General features: G+C 40.1%; 1 protein-coding gene across 1 annotated transcript in view; it reads right to left on the reverse strand.

Moving 5' to 3' along the window:
* UGP2 (UDP-glucose pyrophosphorylase 2) overlaps positions 1–16,297 on the reverse strand; it is a 40,720-nt gene extending 24,423 nt beyond the window's left edge. Inside the window, exons 1-3 of the mRNA XM_084623833.1 lie at positions 16,078–16,297; positions 6,517–6,644; positions 4,858–4,965 (exon numbers count right to left, since the gene is read on the reverse strand). Coding sequence (XP_084479959.1) covers positions 4,858–4,965; positions 6,517–6,630 — 222 coding nt within the window. The 5' untranslated portion in view covers positions 6,631–6,644; positions 16,078–16,297. The remainder of the gene's footprint in view (positions 1–4,857; positions 4,966–6,516; positions 6,645–16,077) is intronic.
* Between the last annotated feature and the right edge of the window lie 673 nt (positions 16,298–16,970).

Consider the following 16,970-nt stretch of genomic DNA (forward strand, 5'->3'; position numbering starts at 1 on the left):
TTTATCAGTAATAATTTTATGTTTTCTTCCAGGTCATTGATAAAAATATTAAACAACATAGGGCAAAGAACTGATACCTGCAGGACCCCACTAGAAACACACCTGTTCAGTGGTGGTACTCCATTCACAATTATGTTTAGAGACCTATCAGTTAGCCAGTTTTTAATCCATTTAATGTGTGCCATGTTAATTTTATATCATTCTAGTTTTTTAATCAATGTCATGTGGTACCAACTAAAATGCCTTACAGAAGTCTAAGTCTGTTAGATCAACATTATTACCTTTATCAACAAAACTTGTAATCTTATAAAAAAATCAAGTTAGTTCAACAAGATCTATTTTCTATAAACCCATGTTGATTGGCATTAATTATATTACCCTCCTTTAATTCTTTATTATTCAAGTCCCATATCAGCCACTCCATTATCTTGCTCAGGATTGATATCAGATTGACAGTTCTCTAACTACCCAGTTGTCCCATATATCCTCTTTATATATTGGCACAACATTCACTGTCTTTCAGTCTTCAGGAACTTCCTGGTGACTTATTGGAAAAAAAAAAATTAACTGTCTAGTGAGCTCCTGAATCAGCTCTTTGAAAACTCTTGGATACAAGTTTTCCAGACCTGCAGATTTAAAAATGTCCAACTTTAGTAGCTGCTGTTTAACATCTTCCTAAATTACTTGTGGAATGGAGACAGTTGTTCCCTCTCTCCAAACAGAGAACAGAAATGTACTGAACACTTTGCTTTTCTCCTCTATTATTGATAATTCTACCATTTCTATCTAGTAATAAACCAATACCATAGTTGAGATTCTTTTTGTTCCTTATACACTTAAACTCTGTTGTCCTTAACTCTGCTGGCCATAGATTTCTCATGTCCCTTTGCTTCCCTTATCAATTCTCAGCTTCTGATTTATATTCATTACTCACTACTTCCCCTTTCTTCCATTTGTTTGTTTTTATAGCGGCCTTCATTTGCACTCTAAGCCACATTGATGTTTTAACCAATATGGCTGTCTTCCTTGATTGTGTTTTTTTGGCATCTAGTAAAGTGTTCTTAAACAATTTCCAGTTATTCATATTTATCGGATTTAAATTCTTCCTCTTAGCTGATTTAGCTCATAGTTGTTTCCAGCTTTGTGAAATTGGCCATATTAAAGCACAAAGTACGTATAACTGGTCTGCACTTCATTCTGTTTGCACATTAAAAATATGATCAGGTCACAACCACTTGTACCTACTATAAATTTTTAGTTCTGTGTTCAGTTCCTCTTTCTCGGTCAAGATAAGGTGCAATGTAGAATTCCTCTGTGTTGGATACAATACTTTTTGAGTTAGGAAACTATCATCTATAATATTTAGAAATTTCAAGGATGTTTTAGTACCAGCAACATGAGACATCCAGCATAGATCACTCATATTGAAGTCCCCCATAATCATGTAGCTTTTTTTCCCTTCACATTGTAAATAGGTGAGTAAGGAGCCAATCACCCTTTCTTTATTGTGATTTGGTGGTCTGTCCTCCACTAACACATCTTGTGCTTAGGACACTGATCCATAAGCATTCAAGAATCACTTTCTTCCGAGTTATCAGTGACTTGGAAACTCATAATGCCACCTTTGACAGAGAGCCACTCCCCCTCTCCTTTTGCCCATCCAATCCTTCCTAAATAGATTACCATGGATTTTAACATTCCAATCACAGAAACTATCCCACCAGGTTTCAACAACAACAACTAGATCAAATTTCTGCTCACAGATCAGCAATTCCAATTCTTCTTGTTTGTTACCCAGGCTCCTAGCACTGGCACATAAGAAATTATTTGATTGCCTCTCCATGTCCTCTGGTTCCTTAATTAATTTAGTTCTCAATATCTTGATTTTGTGATGACAGCTCTTATCTTCCCTTTGTTTACTGTCCTCTTTTGTTATTACTTTAAGACCCTCCTATTACTACTACTTTAATTTGGGACTTGTACACATTACCTAAGGGACAAAGCCATGAGTGAAAGAACTCCAGCCATAAAGATATCAGATCTCAGCAATCATGCTTTGGACAAACTTAGAGTTCAGCTTTACACGCATTATTAATATGCAGTTATTAGAATATTAACTGACAATGTAGGTGCAGGTAACTGTCATACGACAGATTAGATATTCAATATGTCACAAGCTGTAAAAGCTTGAGCTCTCCTTTGTTGTGACAGCAATTGGGTTTTGAGCCTTTAATACCAAACTTAAGGCAAGATACTTTTATACACACCATTTTTATAAGATTTTTTCCTTGGATACAAATAGAAAATGAATTTCAAGGGGTATCATTCATATGCAAGAAAAAATATTGGAATGAAGCTATAAGCTTCATGCAAGCTCCAAACAAACCTGGTGGAGAAAATAAAGCTGTTTATTAGAGCAAAAAGGTACAATTATTATACCATGACACCAGAGACAAATTTATTTAACTAAGAATAATTATGTAGTAGTAGGAACAGGGAAGGAGGATTTTTTCCCCCTAAAAATTGTTTGTTTACCTCAATGGTATTTATAAAGTAAGTAGTGTAGTTTGATTCAGAGTTCATGGTAGGTAAGGGGATAATAGCTATGGTTTTTGAGCAAGGCACCTGAATAATCTAAGTGGCATGATGATGCAGAGCTATGGAATGAAACAATTTAAAAAAAAAAAAAGTGATCATAGGTCACATAGACAGGCTGTATGGCTGAAGGATGTTTAGTCACCAGCTGAAGAACCAGCGAAGCAGAAGACACGTGAGATACTCATTTCCCTCCCCCAACATAGCCCTTCTTTCAGCCACAAGCTAAAATGACCCTTCTATTTGTGCTTTGAGAACAGACACTGAAATTTATATCATAGCCCTCCAACTGCTAAATATTAATCAGCAATGACTAAGATATTGCTGAATTGACATTTTATTTTATAACTGCCTCCAGAAGTCATACCAGACCCAAACTGAAGAATAATCATACTGGTACTGGCCTCTGCACTGTATACAGCTATTTTTCTACAGTACTGGTATCTGGTACATGGGGCAATACTGGAGGTACATTCTTCTCCCACCAGAGAGACTTCACACAAAGTAGGACAGAGTCTCCTAGACTTTAAGGCCAGAAGGGACCATTGAGATCATCTAGTCTGACCCCCTCCACACTACAGGCCACAGAACCTCACCCACCCACACCTGTAATAGACCCATAGCCTCTGGCTGAGTTACTGAAGTCCTCAAATCATGAAAATAAATTTTCAAGTTAAGATTTGGAAGAAACGTAGGGCTTGTCTACACTTAAAATGCTGTAGCAACGCAGCTGCACTGCTGTAGCACTTCAGTGAAGACACTACCTATGCCAACGGGAGACATTCTCCCATTGGCATAGGTACGCTAGCTCCCTGAGAGGCAGTAACTAAGTTGACAGGAGAATTCTCCCATTGATCTAGTGCCGTCTATACCGGGGTTAAGTCCGTTTAACTGCATCCCTTAGGTGGGTGGATTTTTCACACCCCTGAGCAACGTCGTTATACTGACCTAATTTCCTAGTGTAGACCAGACCTGAGACTCACTAAAAGGGTATACCTACACTGCAAAGTTGTCAACAAAACCTGTGTCTTTCACGGGTACTTAACACCCGCCTCTCCCCTCCCCCCCAAAAGACAAAAGTTTTGCCGATGCAAGTGGCAGTGTGAATGCGCCTTTGTCGGCAGGCCGACAAAGCTAACGCCGCTCACAGGGCTGGAAGTATTTTGTTGGCAGAAGTGCCGACAAACAACATTTACACACGCTGACTTTTAGCGACCAGGCTTGTCGCTAAAAGCTGCGTGACGTAGACAAGCCCCAAGACGTCGTCATTTTTCACCACCACTTTGGACAGCAGCTTCAGCATCTATTTCGCAGGCAGCTGAACAGTCTGCTTTTCAGTTGCAAAGTGAATCTTTAATTCAATCACTGCTGACAAATAGCATAGGGGCAAACAATGCCAGTCAACTCATGAGGATACTAACATCTTCTGACTGCAATTCAGTTTTAATAGACCAGGTTACTGTTCTGGGAGAGCAAAAATTCTCGCATTTATAACTAAAGGTTAGATGTGTAAACAGCCAAGAAAGAGCCTAGGGCCACAGATGAATTGATTAAAAACAGGGTTTGGTTCAGTGAACAATGCTTACCTTTATAGAAACACTTCTGGAGAAAATCTACTGTTTTTTGTTGCACCCTCTCACTTCAAAAGTTAATTTTTTCCCCCACTTTATACAATACTGCAGGGAAATTGTACTCTTTAAACAACATTAACTGTATTCCTAATTCTTTGATTTTATATAAACTAAACTACTGTAAAGCAGAAAAAGTTTTGAGCTATAAAATCCAGGCCACTTACCATATATCTCTTTCAAAATATTTAGTAAAAACTGATGGTCAGAGACAATCTCATCTGGGATTTGCAACATGTTTTCATTTGGGGAAGGGGTGGGATGGAGACTCTAGATGCCCTACATACTCCCGACATAACAAATTACCTTTCATTGCAAAGCATCAGATTAAACACAAAAAGTTATATTTATTACCATTTTCTTTAGGCAATGGACAAGTCAACAGAATAATACTAGGGGAGAACTTATGTACATATGTTAAGCAGGACCTTATTCATGATGTTCATGAATATGTACAACATAGAGCCATGTTTTAGTTCTCTCTGCAATAAAGATTTATTTAAATTTTTATTCCACTTTACCTTAAACAAACACAGCAATTATTTGCTTTGTATTCTTGACAATATATTTCAGTGCAAGCAGTGATTACTAATTTTAAGATCCCATTGGCTGTTGTCATTTTATTGCAACTTACAGAGTCTTCTGGAGGTCTCTGAATCTTCCCCCAGTCCACAGAAGGTCCCTTTTCTTGCAAGAATCTGTGGAATAGCTTCTTAAACCCTTCGAGGTCTTTTTTAGTGTGCTACAAGAGGGAGAGAGTGGATGAGTTTTAGAAATAATGGTATTTTGTGTTTACATATTTTATCACAAAAGCATTTTACAAACCTGATGTACAATCTGTTCATAAGAATCATTCATCCAACATTTAAATGCAGCCAACTTTGGGGTGAAACAGAGCAACACTGCGTAACACCTTAGGACAGGAACCACAGAACACCTTTATCCCTGAAACTGCAGGGAGAATTTAGGTGGGAAAAAATGGCCAAAGTTTTCAAACCTAAGTGCCTATAGTGCAGATCCTAAATAAGTACTAAATCTCACTAAGTTAATGGTTCTGAGTATCTACAGCTCCCACCAAAAAAATCAGGACACTTATTTGAAAATGTTGGCAAATACATAATTACCTAAATTAAGTTTGACCAGGACCTCAAGGTATAATGTTCCTATTCCTTTGAGCATGTAGGATCTTTAATAACCAGAAATGGTGAAAAGTTCAGTAATAACTCAGAGGCAAGTGCAACCCTCTGAGTCACCAGCATCACTTCCTTCAATAACCTAAGTTTTCTTGGAAGTTGCTCCTCCACATAGGGTCCAGGCCTAACCCTACTCTTTTCAAGATTACACAGAATCACAGCACATTCTAAAAGTAGGAATTATATTAGTCTGAGTACAAAACTGCAGTCATATACCAAGCATATTGTCCTTACACTAAAGATCCATTTAAAAAAAAAAAAAAAAAAAAACTTGAGAGGGAAAGACTACAAAGTCATCCTCAGAAATTTCAGAGAACAGTCAACTTTGTGTGTGTCTTGCTAAAATTTTCAGTTTCGATCAACAATCGCTGAATAAAAAGGTGTTCACGTTGACTACTTTGTCACATTTCAACAGCTTGACTGTTACTCTACTTCTGTTCTCTTCTAAAATTGGCTCAGTTTTTAAAAAATTCAGAGTAAATTCAGGTGCTTTTCCAAGCACCATGAGAAGTGATTAAATTCTCTAAACTAAGTGAACATTTTATGTTCTTGGACATGTTTATGTGGACTATTATAAAAATTTACATATTTTTATAATTTCAGTTTCAATTTGATTGGGGAGGGAAAATATTACAACTTGAACACCTTCACTTTTTCAAATTCTTCATATTCTTTCAATTGAAATTTAAGTTTTATGTACAGTATGGAACCACTAGCAATTAGACTATTGGTTAGCTTATGTAGTGTATGATTTAAAAAAATTTAACAGAGAGGGATAGTCTTATTTTTGTATCCATTGACGACATGCTTTTTCAAACTGTGGAGCAGGAGAGGGGGAAAAGGTGTGGAGAAACAGGTTTTATTTGTGAACGTTTCCAGCTACCAATTCAATAATTCATTAGCTTGGTGGCCAAAAACCTTGAGTACTAGTCCACCACATTCAACCCTTAAACTAAGAATCCTCTCTCTTCCCCGTCTTCCTATTTTGTACCATCTCTTCGCTATTATGTATTTTGGCCAGTCTCTCTCTCTACAAATGAATTTAAACAAGAGAAGTTATATAGAGGCATTTTCAGAGTTATATCTTTTGTAGTCCTTACCTCTAGCTCATTCTGAGGTGCAGTTGCAAGTATTTTGTCAAGTTCCACTTTCATTGAATATTCCAGTTCTTGTCGAATGACTTCTTGAAACTGGGATGTGCCAGCTTGAGACATTGCTTTTCTGTAATCTTTTTTAAAAAGATAAGAAAGAAGTTGAAGGGTGGGAAAAATCATACGCTCACTAAACTCCAAGCAACTTGTTTAATGCATCTAAAAGCAGCAATGCTGTAGACATCTTTAAAAAACAAGCAAACAAACATATAATCCAGACTTGTTTTGTTGCTGTATTAGTGTACCCAGAAAAATACAAGTGGCCCATCAAAAATCTCTTATGTATAAACACCAAGTAGTTTGGAAGAGAACAAAAGGCATAGAAAAGCAAGAATAATTTCAAGAAATAAAATTGTGGAAGACCCACAATCTAGATACAAATTTCTGTGAAGAGAAACTTGGACTCAGTCAACTGCATCATGACATTGTACTAGAATAGCAAAGAAAATATAATAATGCTCTTCAGCAATACATGTTTGTTTTCCACAGTGTGCATTTAATAAAGACTAACCTGTCTGACCAAAAATAAAAAATATGTTGTAGTAATCTAGACAGTAAACTTTCAGGCTGTCTTCAGTTAGTCAGTTCCAGATATCTGTCTACATAACCTGTCTTTATCATGAGCATTTTCATACTGTAATATGTTACTAAGCAACCTAAAGAAATAGTTTGCCTATCACTTCAGCATGCACTTTGCTGCTGAAAGCTGATTATTCATATTTACAGAGAAATAAATGATCAATAAGGTCTGCAAATATTGATCCATAGTAAGTCAAAGGGTAAATCAGAAAATTGTTACTGCCACTTTTTTCCCCCCTTCACTGTTACCAAAGTAAGCATCTTGGACATGAGTGTAATCTCAGAAAAGTCTGTTTAATTTAATTTCTGCGGATTCCCTTAAGCAATCACTTCTCTGTAACAGAGAGAAAAACTATTGCCAAATATAACTGGGATTTAGAAACATCCTGAACAGTTGTTTAAGGAGGAATAGGAAAAAGCTGCTTCAAATGAAGTGAGTTGTATTTACAAAGATTATTTAGAGAGGAAGCGGTGCTTAAAAGAAAAGTTTATATAGACTAGTCATTAAAATAAAATATTCCACTGAAATATTTTTGTAATAATGCAAGAGGCACATTTATTTTAATAGTGAAATTGTTTATACAACTCTAAACTGTGTCAGAATTCAGTGACTGTGTAATTACAACTTGGAAGCTCACAGTAGCCATTTTCCTGACTGCACTGTCTTGCAGGTAGGAAAAAAAGAGCGCTGCAATGCACATACTGTGGTGCAACATGGGGGAAATGTAAGTCCAGGACACCTGCTACAATTCCTAATCACTAAAAACAAACATTTAATTTTATAGAAAAAGAATAAAATAGCCTTTTAGAACCTATTAACTACATTTTCCCCTTTTTAATAATTTTCAAATGTGCATGCAGCTCTTCTTTTAAAAGGAATTCTAGTATTTATTCCTACAATAAAATAATTGTCTACCAGTTTATTACTTTTTTAAAAACAACTGAAAGTGTTATTTTTTCATGCGCAGTTTGAGTTGATGTAGCAGGTTCCTTTACAGAAGCTTAAGCAGCATCCCAAGATGCAAAACACTTTGTAAGTGTTTGTAGTCTTTGATACATGTTGTAACATATGTCTCCAAATTCAGCAACAACTTTAGGACCCAATCTGTACAAATCAGGATCCCATATATCACATATCAGAAAAAACAATGCAATTACCAAATTCCCAAAACAGAGTACTGTTCTTGTGAAATACTAACTACGTTTAAAAAAGCAAGTTAACTTATCCAACCTTATCCTTATGTTAGAAAACCTTGTTAATTCACATTGAATGGGAGACCCATTGCAAGTCACTGAGTATTACGACTTTGCACATAAGGGAATAAAACAAATTTTGTAATTTGTGATAATACTTCTAATCAGTGTTTTGTAATATATTACTAAAATGTAATTACTCTTACAGAATGAGACCTCACTAAAGTACTAGGCTATTAATTTTTTTGCTGAAAAGTTAGGTCAAGCTGTTGCTTTGTGCATGTGCGACCTATGAAATGCGGAGATTAGCAGAGTCCTGACTACACAGCCTTTCTTCATTCTAACTCTAAGCACCCAGAATCACTGACTTTGAAGGCCTTGTCGTCTTACACTCAATTTATTTTAAAAAAAAAGAAACATTTAAATCTGAATATAGATGACACTAGTTGTAGTTTTAGCATGTTAGCTGGTCAGGATAAACCCCAGGCTTTACTCAAGCAGCAAGTAAGTGCCAAAATCACAACTTGGCTTATCCACATTAGAATTTTAATGTGTGGTAGTGTTTTGGGATGGAGGGTGGAAGGCAGAAGGGGTTAAGTGCACACAAAGTCCAAAATTATTATACTTTTAAAGAAAAAAGTTATGGAAGTGGAAAAGTTATTTTTAAAATTTAGCTTATTAATAGTCTTGTCAAAACAGAAAAAAGGCCATAGTATGTTGTTTGTTGAAAAGACAAATACATGTAGGTCCAAAACTGAATCCAACTTAGAATCATAGAATATCAGGGTTGGAAGGGACCTCAGGAGGTCATCTAGTCTAACCCCTTGCTCAAAGCAGGGCCAATCCCCAATTTTTGCCCCAGATCCCTAAATGGCCCCCTCAAGGATTGAATTCACAACCCTGGGTTTAGCAGGCCAATGCTCAAACCACTGAGCTATCCCTCCCCCCTTTAACTGAAGTTAAACAAGTCTGGTAAGATATTACAGGTGAAATGGCAAGGATTCCTAAAGAGTGCAGAGTTATAAGAAAAATAGTTGTGTGAATTTCAGCTCCATTCCATTAACATTAAGCTATAAGTGAAAGCTGAGATTTGTCAATACGTGGTCTTTTTAAAGCAATGTATATATGTTTAATGCAGCATCAACAAGATTTTTTTTTTTTTTTTTGGTAATTGGTGCATAGAGATGTATAAGTGCACGTGTTTAAGGGAAACATATATAATTATTCATTCAGATGAAGACTGGCCTTTATGTTGGACTACATATGTGTTTAAATGCTTTGCTGAATAAATGCCATAACCCTATATTTTCTGCCAAATGGTCTGTAAAAGTTTATTACCCTGTGTTATTTAATCAAAAATAATGGAATTATCAAAAGAATGTTGTTTAAATGTACAATATGACAAAATAAAAGAACACCTTCACGTTCTACTGCTTTAAGTATTTAATTGCAAGCCACAAGATTTCTCTCATTGTTACTAAGGAAGTTTAAGAGCCTAACAGGATTTAGCGTGAGCAGGAGAAAGCCATAATTTCCTATGCTTCTAAGACAGGGGTAGGCAACCTATGGCACGCGTGCCAAAGGCAGCACGCAAGCTGATTTTCAGTGGCACTCACACTGCCCGGGTCCTGCCCACTGGTCTGGGGGCTCTGCATTTTAATTTAATTTTAAATGAAGCTTCTTAAACATTTTAAAAACCTTATTTACTTTACATACAATAATAGTTTAGTTATATCTTATAGACTTATAGAAAGAGACCTTCTAAAAATGTTAATGTATTACTGGCACGCGAAACCTTAAATTAGAGTGAATAAATGAAGACTCAGCACACCACTTCTGAAAGGTTGCCAACCCCTGCTCTAAGACCTTCCCACAAAGAGAATTACATTCATGTGTCTGCAACACCACTGCCCAAAGCAGAGTGAAATAAACACACTGCTTGTCAGTTTCATGTTGCTGCTCATGCTAGAAAACTGGTGGGAGGGAAGGAAGGAGGGAGACCTACTGTTGCTAATTGCTACCATATTTCATGATCTTGTCTTTTTGTTCTGTGTTTGTACGGCACCTAGCACAAGGGAGTCCTTGCCCATGACTAGGGCTCCTAAGAGCTACTGCAATACAAATAAATAATCCATTTTCTTTGGTATATAACTGTTCATTTCCAACTTTAACTTCTATAAAGCTAGAGCCCTAATCATGCAAACACATACAAGAGTAACTCTACATATAAGTAGATCATCACAGGGTTACTCCTGTGATTCAAGTTACTCACCTATCGATGCCTCAATCCTGCAGGCATTTGGGCTAATCTAATCCAACACTAAACCCAAGCAATTGTTAAATTTACCAGCCCAGGCTCATGGCTGCTCCCCCATATTGATAACAATGACAGAGAAAAATAATTTTACTTGCCTATCTAAACATAGTTAATAGCCACAGATAAAAAATTTTCAGGACTATAATTAAAGGTAATAACCATAAAATGAGTTGCATAAAATGAGATTGCACACAAAAGCACCTGATGATTGCAAAAGCAATCTATTAAGACTACATTGTCAGATGTCCCAATTACAAATAAACACAAGAGGGAAAAGTATTCTTGTCTTCCAAGTCATCTGCAGCTACCTCATACTTTAGTGGGCATGCTCTGTTTAAACAGTTGTCTGAGGTCAGACTGGGGTGAGATTAAAAAGTGAATGACTGTTCACAGGAGTGGTCAATGTAGAAAATGAGTGACGCAATATGAAAGTCACAGTAAGGGTTTGGAGTTTCAGAGAAAACTAAGTTTTGAAGGTTAACTGGCGGAGATCTTATTTTATTAAAATTCTTTAGTTATGATACAGCAAAAAGCTCACCCCCAAATACCTCCTGCATGCATGAGTGGCCTTTTATCGTGTAAATTAGTAAAGTGGTTGAAAGGTGGAGAGTCCCAACTCAAGGCGTATTTATCCCTAATTCCTAGTATATTTTTAATCTTTGTTGTTTTCATTTGTGATCCTTTTCAGCAACCCCCAAATGTAACTATTGCATGTAATGACAGTTATTTTAACTGCCAGGAAACCTTGTATGTGCTACAGACCAAAAAAGTAGTTTAGACATTGACACTTGCCTAAACCTTAGTGATAAATTAGGCAAAAATAGTAAACAATAGGTTTTATTACCCTGCCAAAAATCAGAATAAAGACACACACTCATTTAGGAAATAGTTTGGACTAAAATTCCAGTCCAATCTCAACACTAACTACTTTTTATATTGGAAAGCCTGTCACTAGTGCCTGTTTGTTTAGTTTTTTAAGGGTTCACAATTCAGCCAAAAAAGAGAATGTTTACAGTGGCTTGGAACTTGGCATACAATGTCCCAGGAGGAAACCATGGTTCAAGAAACTTGTTGTGGCTAATATCTACTTTTAAGAATCTTTTAAATCCGTTTGGTGTTATGAATTTAGATGATTGCTTGTTCAGATTATGCACAGTGAAGGCTGTCCATCAGGGTGGATTTGATTTAAATCACTAGTCAGGAAGACTAGATTTAATCATGAATTTCTACATAAAAGTGCATTCTTGTTGGTTGTTGTAAGCTTAATACATATTCTTCACAACTCAGAGAAAAATGAGATAGATAAGACCCAAACTGGGTCTCTTTTACAGCCTGCTGCTATTATTGGTTTTCCCTTCTAGTGAGAGAATGGTATAGTAGATCTCAAATCAATGAAGGCTACACTCCGAAAGACCTCAAGACTCCTGGAATATGCTGCTCAATTTCACTTTTGTTTCTACTGCCTGTCCCTCCCTTCTCACATTTATCTCCAGACTTCTTCTCCTTGTCCAGATCTATTCCACCCCCAACAATCTTCTATTCATTAAACTTTTTGAAACTTTGCACTTTTAGAGAGGTAAGGGATTGACTCTGTGTACACTAATTTGCAGAGGGACAATAGGGTTGAGGTCTGTTATTTCTCACCTCTATATATTTATTTTAAAACATTTTTGCTCTTAACAAGCATGTTATCTCTGGAGACACAAATCCACAGTTTGAGAACTGCAAAACTAAGCATCTCTGATGGTATCTTCTAGACTTAGCACTGAGTCTCATTGGGTAGATAGAAAAATTAACCTAAATAATCTATACAGAAGCCCCTGGAACCCCATAAGATTGGGTCCCTAATCCATGAACTACTGGAACTCATTTACAAAACTTTTCTTAAACATTACATGAATATATTGTCTCATATTATAGAATTAGAATTTGTAATCCCTATTCCATTATGAAATATCTTTGAGCTATAATGTATCTTTCTTTAGATATGCTTTTTGAGGAAAAAACCTTTTATCAAAAAAATCCAATTTAAATTAAAAGAAATCAGATTTTTTTTCCACCCTGCTGTCCATGTGAATTAAGTAAAGAACAACTAAACCTCAAAAGCACTCTCAGGAGTTCAGGGCACTCTCTCTCACAGGATGAGATTTTAATAATGTGCATTCTCTAATATAGTAAAATAACCTTGTATTAGTTCATTCCATTTTTTTAAAAGCCTTCCGTATCCACCCACTCCTCACAACCATCGTCTTTGATTTTCTTTTTTATATTGCTAAAAATAACATGTGTTTTAAGGATGTAAGCGAACATTCCATGCATTATAAGATATATGAAGCCATTCTGCTCAGGCTAATACTCTATGTTCACGAGCTAAGAAGCAGTTTTGCTATTAACATATAGCCAGTTTAGATTTTAAGCTTAAACACAAAGATTTCTAAGCCTAGTGCTGATATTATCATAGTGAAAAAAAATTTGACATTAGCAGCGCAGACTAAATTTCCAAGTGTTTTAATATTGATTTAAACAGCAGAAAAAAAATTTTTTTAAATAAGAATTTGTTTAGATTGTCAAATTCTAGGCAAATAGTTTTTAAAACCTGTTTATAGAATTAGAGAGGTTTCTAAAGTTATCAGTTTCATAAATGATACCACTTTTCTACAAGATGGCCATTTCCAGCAGTAGGCTGAGAAACGTCAATTGTAATTTTAACACACTTTTTAAAAAAAAGTATGAGTGGCATCTTAGAGACTAATCAATTTATTTGAGCATAAGCTTTAGTGAGCTGTAGCTTACGAAAGCTTATGCTCAAATAAACTGGTTAGTCTCTAAGGTGCCACTAGTACTCCTTTTCTTTTTGCAAATACAGACTAACACCGCTGCTACTCTGAAACCTTTTAAAAAGAGATACATTTTGCAGTTTATTAATGGTGAAAAGTGGCTTATCACAGTAATTCTCAGACTGCTGACTTGAGGAAAATGACTAGGTTTCCCCCTTTAATTCACCACATTCTGCTGGGATGTCACAGGGTGACTGCAAACAGTAGATGCATTTACATAGTAAGTGTTCTGCAATGCCTAGGCACACATGCAGAGTTAATAAGACTTGTTTTCAAAGCCAATTTTTTTACTCAGTCTTCTGTACAACACATTTATACATACATACAGAAGACAGGGTTATCACTATTACCTTTACTATAGGAGGCTTATTTTGTTGACAGGCCTGAATTTGCTATGTACTTAAAGCACAGACATGCGATCTGTTTTTATTTTCAAAAATCTTCTTAAGAATCAGTTCAAAGGAGGAAAAAATGCAACAGCAATGCCAAGTAATTTCGCCTCCTGAAGTGACCTCTCCTGATCTAGCCTTGTTTCGCAATAAATGAATCTGAAACTGACAGACCACGTATCCGCACAGAGCGAGGAGACGGCCAGAGCCTACCCGAACCTCCCAAAAGGGAGAACAGACACACAAGCTCAATAAATAAATGAAGGGGAGACATTTGAGCATTGCGATACTCCTCCGTGGAGCTCAGATCTCGTCTGTTATTCACTACAGATACAGCGGCAGCTGCCTCAACTCGGTTTGACTGTCGCTGCAGTAAAACGGAAAAGAAACATACACAGATAAGCGAGCCCAGCCAGGACATATTGGCCGGCTCCAATCGTCAAATTTAGCAACCACCAAAATCTTGCAAAGGGTAACTCTACAACCGATCAAACTGACACGTCCAAGCCCCCACCAACTATGCTGCCAGGACTACAGGGAGCTATTGAAAAAATAAATCAGCCAACATGCAGAGCTGAAGCTGCTCAGAAAAATAAAAACACACCCACTTACCTTGTGCAAGTGACATTTTTTCCGTTCTTTAATAAAATTAATATTTTCCTTTTATAAATAGAGAATTTACCAAAATTACACTATCAACGCCAGGAGAGGCAATTTTCCCCGTCGCCCCCTCGTGTAGAAGACGTTTCCCTGTCTGGTTTAGTCAACCAGTTATACAGTATCAATAATTTAAAAAGGTATTTAATCACTCCCTTGGGGGAAGAAAACTCCCACCAGAGAAGCCGCCCACACACTCAAAAAGAAAATTAATAAAGGAACTGGGGGGGGGATTTTTCCTCCGCTCGGTTCCTCCCAGCTTCTTCCTACACTTGTCCCCTGCAATATATGGCTCTTAGTCTTGGAAAACTGCTTAAAGGTAAACGCACAAGAATTTAAATTTCATCAATGAGAGAGGCGGATCTAAAAGCCTCTCCGCTTCAGCACCCCGCCCCCCGGGGGCAGGACTGCAGCAGGAATGGGGCGGCCGCCGGCTCAGGCTGTTGCTTTCGCACTGCCCCCGCCCCCGCCCCCCGGGGACTCACTACAGCCTCCTTCCAATAGCAGGTTCCCCAGAAAACCCCCAGCAAACAGCAGCAGCTGCTCCTGAGTCCACCAAGGAACCCGCCCCGCCCCTTCCCGTTCAACCAACCCCCCACCCCACCCCACCCCAGGTTAGCGAGAGGGCTCCTTCCATGTACTAGCCGGATTCCCCGCCTGTCCCCACACCCCCGCTATGCTGCTGTGTGGGGCTGCTAGTGGCTGATGGGTCTGTCGCTCCTTCCCAGCCCATAGTTTCAGTGAAACCGGAGAGGGCGGCGGCTGGGCCCGGCCTTTCCTTTGCCCTAAAGGGCGGGGGGCTCACGTATCACACTTGGCTTGGCCCGGCCCATGCACCTCCTCAGCTGTCCCCCCACAGCCCCTCGCTGCAGGGGGAGAACAGTGGGGTGGCTTCCTCAGGCAGGCCCCCTTCCTGCCAGCTTCCTGGGGGAGGGGGGGGGGCAGACAGAGGCAGGGCTGGGTCCCCACAGCTAGGAAGAGAAGAGAAGAGAAGGAAAGGGGTGGGGGGGGGGGTAGCCGCAGCCCCTCCCCCCCAGCTGTGGGGGGAAGGAGAAGCGTGCCTGGCCCCTGGCCCGCCTTAACACGCCCCCCCCAGGTCTGTACGGCTCCCGCTAACTCCACCTCCCCAGCCCGGCAGGGAGGAGCGCGCTGCGGCTAGGGCCACACCCGGAGACCGCAGCGCGGCGGCGGCGGGCTGGGGGAGGCAGCCGGGGACACGCTCGGGGCAGCCTCTCCCGGCTCCCCCGACACGGGCGATGGGGACGGACCCTCCCCCACCAGGATTACGTCACGTGTCTCCCGCCCGGCTACCCCCCCCCAGCCGTGCCGCGGGCTCCCAGCGCGGCGCCCCCGACAGCGACCCAGGCGCCGGGGCGAGGTGCAGCAGCCCCGAAGCCAGCCCGAGATACGCACCTCGTTGCGGCACAGCCGCGCGGGGTGGGGGCTAACGCTCAGCCTAGGGCGGCTCCCTGAGGGGTGTATTGCACAAGAGGGGTTCTCGCTCCCGGGTGGGGGGAGGGGGGCGTCACGCACTCACTTCGCTCCGGGCGCCGCCGCCAAGCGGAAGTGCCGCCTCCGGGTCCGGCCCAGGCAGGCCACAGGCCGCGTCGGCCGCCAATCAGCGCGCGGGGCGATGGCGGGTGCCCGCCGCCGCGCGCGCGGGGGGGTGGGTGCACGAGCTCCCGCTGTACCTGGCAGGAGCTGGTGTGTCCCGCCGCGAGCGAGGGGCCCCGGCGCAGCCAGCGCGAGCCGGATTGTGCGTCTCACGCGCCAGCGACTGGAGCCGGCGGGGCTGGGGTGGGAGAGGCAGGACAGGGCGAAACACCGGCTGGGGGAGGCGGGGGGTTGAGAAGCGGGTGTCGCACGAGCCATCCCCGCCACGGCTCGTGCATTGAGGAGGGCCAGCAAGGGCCGCACCTGGGCGTGTGCGGGGGGGGTCACGGCCGCAGTCACTGAGCCAGATTCATTAATGGGGGCTCGTGGCAACAATGAGGGATAGGGTAGCAAGTGGTGACAGTTCACAGGGGCGGAGTAAATGATCCGATGAGTATCAACAAAGTTCTCTGTAGCCTCCTGTTTCAAGATTTAACATTTCTAATGTAAGTAATTTATAGGCATTAACAGCCCACCATCCGGGTTGCCCCATATGCAAGTTTCTTGGGTATTGCATTTGTCATAAATATAAAGGGAAGGGTAACAACCTTCCTGTTTACAGTGCTATAAAAATCCCTCCTGGCCAGAGGCCCAATATCCTTTTACCTGTAAAGGGTTAAGAAGTTCAGGTAACCTGGCTGGCACCTGACCAAAAGGAACAATAAGGGAACAAGATACTTTCAAATCGGGGGGGGGGGGGGTAGGGCTTTTATCTGTCTGTTCTGTGTGCTTGCTGGAGAGAGATCAAGAAAGCAAGCAATCCAATTCCATTAGAAT

This window comes from Lepidochelys olivacea (assembly GCF_965140295.1).
Source record: "Lepidochelys olivacea isolate rLepOli2 genome assembly, chromosome: 3".
NCBI lineage: Eukaryota > Metazoa > Chordata > Testudines > Cheloniidae > Lepidochelys > Lepidochelys olivacea.